At 30.4% G+C, this 6,219-nt stretch overlaps 1 protein-coding gene across 2 annotated transcripts in view; it reads left to right on the top strand.

The window, feature by feature from the left end:
* LOC106461220 (transcription factor AP-4-like) overlaps nt 1-5,120 on the top strand; it is a 33,971-nt gene extending 28,851 nt beyond the window's left edge. Inside the window, exons 3-5 of one of the 2 annotated variants that reach the window (XM_013921016.2) lie at nt 700-871; nt 2,735-2,943; nt 4,260-5,120. In XM_013921016.2, coding sequence (XP_013776470.1) covers nt 700-871; nt 2,735-2,943; nt 4,260-4,901 — 1,023 coding nt within the window. In that variant the 3' untranslated portion in view covers nt 4,902-5,120. Of the gene's footprint in view, nt 1-699; nt 872-2,731; nt 2,944-4,259 lie in introns of both variants that reach the window. The other variant, XM_022388087.1, reaches the window with a different exon arrangement.
* Nucleotides 5,121-6,219: the final 1,099 nt, after the last annotated feature.

The following is a 6,219-nucleotide window of genomic DNA, read 5'->3' as shown; positions in this document are numbered from 1 at the left end:
CAGTAATTCCACAGGCAGTACGTTTCTCGTCACATTAAACTTAACTACTTTTTATAATGCACGCTATAAATCACAGCGATTCACAATCTCGGTAACTTCACACACACTAGCTCGAAACAGAATCGTAACTTACCCGGAACTCTCTTCATTCCTTCCCGCAGGCTTTAACTGCCAGGCTTATATACTAAAAAGAGAGAGCGTCTCGAACAAACTCGGTCTTCCTCAATAATTTATGATCATTCGAGAAATTCATCACGTGTTACCAGCGTCATGTGACTTCCGCTGTCGTAACAACATTCATTCTATTTTCTGTATGAAAACATATGCTCAAAAATGACATTCCAAACTTTTATTACACCCTTAGGCCAGCTTTGCACTTTTCATGTTTGGAAATATTAGTAATTAGTACATTTATGTGATACTTAAAAGTGTGTAATTACATATAATTTTACTTATAAAAAATTGTGTATAAAATATATTTTGTATATTTTTTTTGTAGTAGGGGTTGGGGGCTTAACCTCACCAATAAGTTACATATGGGTGTCCTAACTTCCATTTAAGAGTTTCTACTGTGATAACTACAAATATAGTTGCCATATTTGAACTAGATGTACATAAACATGTTATTAATTAATATGGTGATTTTTTTATTTCTTTGTGTGGCAAATAATGCAATTGCTTTTTATTCTTACTTTAAAGGCTGCCATACTACAGCAAACAACTGAATACATCTACCAGCTTGAGCAGGAAAAGGCCAGACTTTTGGTACAGAATTGTCATCTGAAACAGATGCTTAACTCTCAAATAAATATGGACAGCGATGGGAGTAGCTCTGATTCCCCATTACCCAAACGCAAGAAGACTGAAACAGGTATATATGTTTGGTAATGAAAGTCCAGTGATACACACCAGAAAAGTGTTACGTATTAGAATTTCGAATGGTCTGAAACTGAGTTAACTGACAAATTTAAATTTAATAGTTAAATTGTACTTTAGATTTAACAGTTAAGTAAAAGCCAATATATAGTCAGTTTATGATGTTTGCCAACAAGATTGATACATACAGATTTATTTTATACAAATACGTTTTAATATACACACAACAATACAATTTACAATAACAGTTATTACAAACAATGATTTATAAACAAAAGGTTCACAAACTTACGAGCAATATAAAGTCTTCTTTCTAGTTTGGAACTCCCTTGATATCTTATCGAGGGTTTACGATGAGCAAGCTAATTACGAGTTGATCTAAGTACGATTTGCAGGGAAGCTAGCTAACTTTGTCCTTGGCCACACACGCTAGGTTTTCCACCGTTGAAGTTAGGTAATATTTTCGTAAAAATATTAATGTCCGATGAAGAATCCACTGAAGTTAGACGATTTGTAATGTTCGAAATATATAAATATTCCTGGTCAAATATCTTGATAAACGTTATAAAAATCACACTTATAACTTTCGAAGTTTATAGCACATTGATTATAGTGAACTACTAAAAGACATTCTCTTGGTGCATCGCATTGATTATATTTATAGCTGTGGGAAGATTTTCTAGAAAATTCAGATTATGCAACTATGCAAATTAAAGTGTTTACATACACACATATACTTTTGATTCTTACTCTCGAGAATCTTCTACAACTTTGGAGAATATATCTAACACTATCAGCTAAGCATGTTTTTAAATATAAACTCAATCCAAACAAACGTTGACACTAAAATAAATATATAACAACAAATTCGTTACAAAAGTTACTTGATAATAGTGTGAATGAATGAAACAGAACATTAAAAAAAGCTTTAAAATATTCCATACTGGTGTCTGGACAGAGGAAGTCATAGATGATAGCTTTTCTTACCACTAACGTTGTGCATTTTGGTGGAGAAAACATTGTGAAGCCAAGTATTTTATTGGTTCACAAAATATCATTGACTTAAACCTTGAACAGAAGATATTACTAAATCATGACCATAATTTGTATACAAAACAAAGAGTGTGTTTTGATGGGGAACAGATTCATTTTATATATTCTATAAATTTCCAAGACATGGCGTGATAATTTTTTTTTAAATCTTTGTGTTTACTAAGTACAATGAAAGCTGAATAGTATTTGAAAATTCGTATCAGTGTTTTCAAAAAAAGAGAAATGCTTAAAGATTTAAATTTCATTTATTTTGATATAAGAAAGAGTACAAGTATGAAACATATACCCCAAAGTCTTCCATTTTAAATATATTTTCCTACTTACTAAAAGACTTCTTAGGATGATGCTAGTTTTAAATTTTTGCTGAATGTGTCAAATTTTCTGTGTTTATCAATAGTTTGGAATGTTTTAACCAAGGACACAAATCATCCAAAAGTATGAAAATGCCATGAATAATTAGTTAATTATCTAAATACGCAAGTGGTTTTCTTTTAGTCCAATTACTTCTATATAGAATACTTTAAAAATTTCTACATAATACAAAGATTATCATCTACTGTACAGAGTGTTTATTATTTAATAATCCAGATACAAAAAGGAATTTTGATTATATTAAATTGTAATTGTTTTATGAATTAGTTTATGTTAGTATCATAATTCTTTTTATCATTTGTTTATGAAAACTGTATACTTTGACAGTATTAAAGTATTTCTCATTACTTTTTAAAAATAATGAATGACTAAATTTTTCATCTTTTGTCTCTACAGATAAAATAATGTTTAATTGTATTTGTGTATAAAGTAGAATCTTCAGATGAAGGAATTGGAAACATGAGCCCTGCCAAAAAACTTGGTGATGTAACAGAGAAGGTAAAGCAGGAACTGAGTGACCAGAGAGTTCAATTAGACAGAAAACACCAAATTCAAGTATTACAAGAGAATCAAGCAAGAGGCACAGAAAATCGGATTTGTACTGATCAGGTTCAAGGAGTGGTTCAAATTCATCCACCAGAGGTAATTATTTCTCCAATATATCTTAAGTTGATCTGAGGTTTGATCATTATTTCTATATATATTTTTGTGCACTTTGTTCTTTATGAAGCAAATGCTTACATGTTATTTTTGTGTTTGTATACAAAAAATTGTTATGGGATATAATATACACATATCACTTTCAATGAAATAAAAAGTTTTCTGAGAATGAGGTTCTTTGATCAGGTAATAATCAGCAAATCCACAAAAATTATATTTTCTTGTTTTATTCATTGAATTGCAGAAGATTTTTAATACCCCCTTTAGAAGAAGAAAAATCACATCAGCTCTTCTGTAAACTTATTAAAAATTAAAATTATTTCAAAAAGTTAAAGGAATAAATTGATTTGAATACATTATAATAAAATTATATGACAACCACAGTTACTATAAAGTTATGATAAAATGGCATGTATTAGATTTACATTTGGATATTAGTTGGTGTTTTGTAAGAAGTGTGGTGTCACCAAAAATTGATCTCTCTGGGAAAGATAAATAACATCCCTTTCTAATGCAAAATATTCATACACTGTATCATAAAGATGTGTTCAGATTAGGGATTTAGAATTTCCAAGACAGAGATATCCTTTGAACTTAATGGCATTAGAAAAAAAAAAGAATATGAAATAGCTTAGAGCACTAGAACCATCAAAATATATCATCAATAAGTCATATCCCAGAAGTATTATGCAAAGTGTGGTGTCCTGTAACAGGTGAGATTCCACGATCAGAAAAAACAGTAGCAAAGGTCATCTATATGTCTCAGGCAAGAGGACACGATATAATAAAGAAATATCTCTGTCTAGAAAAGTAACACAAATCATATGTAAATAAGTTGCTTCCTCAACATATCCATTCAACCACTGACTACCTTATGCAGCTAGAACCCAACTTAGAACTTAACCCAACTTTTATTTTTTGAAACACTATGTTGATTAAGTGCATTAATGGTCTAATCTTCTAATTACCATGACTGACATTTTAACAGCCCCAATTCTTTTAATTATTCTTATTATGTCGGATTTTTTGGTTAATTCAAAACTTTAGTTGAATCTTTCTATAGCCAGCTAAGGAAAACGTTTTCATCAATAATATGATTTGCTACACATCAGATATTTAGTTAAATAAATTTATTTAAGTAGAGGATATTGCTTCAAATTTTTCTTAAATAACATATAGCTTTCTTATGATCAAAGTAAAAAAAAATTAAAGATCTGAAAATATAAACTGATTGGGTTATGCTCATATTAACTTATAATTCGTGTTATAAATTTTTCCTTAAATAATTTCTTTTGTAGAATACAGAAGCAGAACATCTGCCACAGCTGCATCAACACTCATTTCTTCAGAATGAAAAGCCTCCTTCCAACCAAACTGTTGTCTTGCCTCAAAATAAGAGTGATCCTTCTGAAAAAGTTGTATCTTTTCTGAGAAGTTCAAAACATTGTCCTGATATCCCAAGAAAAATATCAGGAAAGGCTGCTGCTGTAATCACACCTCATTCTGGTGACGTAATAGCAACTTCATCATCACAGTTTTATGTTCAGGAATCTTCTGCTGCTTCTTCAAAATCACTGCCTCCCACTGCCACTGAAGGTTATGGTTTACCACTAAGACCTACTGATACTGAAGGGTCTATCAATAACACTGCCCTCTTTAATCTTTACCAAGCAAACAGTACTTCTCGCCAGAACTTGGAGACAATTGTGGAAGCTATTCGTCACCTAGAAGGTGACCACATGTTCCAAGATGATCCTGAGCCACTGAAACAATGTGAGCAAGAAAGGACAATATCAGATGGTAGTGCTTCTCATGAACTCAACTCTCCATATAATCTTTTGTGTAAAACAAACAAAAACAGTCACCTTAACTACCAAGTTATTCAGTGTCTTTCTGGGACACAGTCACGACCAGGTGTCATTGTCACCAATCATTCATAATTGCTATGTCTGGTGTATGTCTCATTTTTATGTGGTGATTTTGTTCAATGTACTTATTGCTGTTGTAATAATTTGCCTTCTCTGTAGTAGTACATATTCAATAATTTGTTAGGAATTTTAGTACCTTGCTATAGCTTATAGCTCATTCACTGATTTTATAAGCAGCATTTGTATTATATTATTCAGTGTCGTATCTCAGTTATTTTCACTTATCATAGAGCTGAAATGTAATCTATTGTTGGAGTTGTGTATATAACATATATGTGGATGATCAGAAAACTGTTTTTGAAAATACTGAAATGTACCTAAATTATACAATCAAAATGTATGTCTACACTATCTTTTGTACAGTGTGTGTATTGATGTATATATGTGTGTATAGGTTTCTTCGTGTGTATGTGTGTGCACTTGGACATATATATATATGTACATGACTTAAAACTTTATTTCTTAAACACATTGATAGAATTGGTATTTAAGTTCTTGAGGATGAAGTGATGTTTGTATAAAGATTCTTTATGACGATAAATTGAGAATTATTAAGCTATTAAGAACTATACACAGGTGGCACTTATGTAATGTTGGGTTTTAGAAGAGTTTGACTATATAAAAACATTTGTTATACATGTGGGGTGTAGAAAAAATAAGATAAATGTTTACATATATATTTTACTTCTTTAGAGTTAAGTACGTTTTTACTATTGTGCTGAGAACCTTTCAAGTCTGTAATGTTACACTTTGTTAAAGGGAAAATGTGCCTGTTAGTGTAGGCATTTGTTATGTAGGCATTTGTGAAATAATATAAACACTCTGGTATTGAAAACTTAAATGTTTTTATGTGTGTATGTATTATATGTATGTTTGTATTTGTGCTTTTAATGAAAATGTGTCAGTTCTGTATGTTCTGTTTTCTTTTTTCTGTGTTACTGACTTGAAGAAATATACAGTTGATCTATTTTTCCTGAAATTGTAAAATTTTAATTGTTAATTCAGTGTGACTTGTTTGTCTATTAATCTTGAAGGATTAAGAAGTCTTAATATTTCATTTTGATATGCTTTAAAAGAAGACTTGTTAATTTTAAGCTGTAGCCTATTAAACAAAATTAAATGTCTTGATTTAGTTTTATGATGAATAGATTTGAATTTTTCTAGGCTAGTCAAAATTTAATAACCTTGAATCTTTACAATTTAGAAGATTATTCAAACTGATAAACTAAATTGTGGTACACGTAAATGGTTATTAACAGCTGTGCTAAAATTGTTTGGTAACTTTTTTAGGATCTCTACCTGAGTGAGTAAACATTATGAAAATTTAATC

The sequence above is a fragment of the Limulus polyphemus genome, unplaced genomic scaffold, assembly GCF_000517525.1.
Source record: "Limulus polyphemus unplaced genomic scaffold, Limulus_polyphemus-2.1.2 Scaffold917, whole genome shotgun sequence".
Lineage (NCBI taxonomy): Eukaryota > Metazoa > Arthropoda > Merostomata > Xiphosura > Limulidae > Limulus > Limulus polyphemus.
This window is presented reverse-complemented; position numbering and strand designations above follow the sequence as displayed.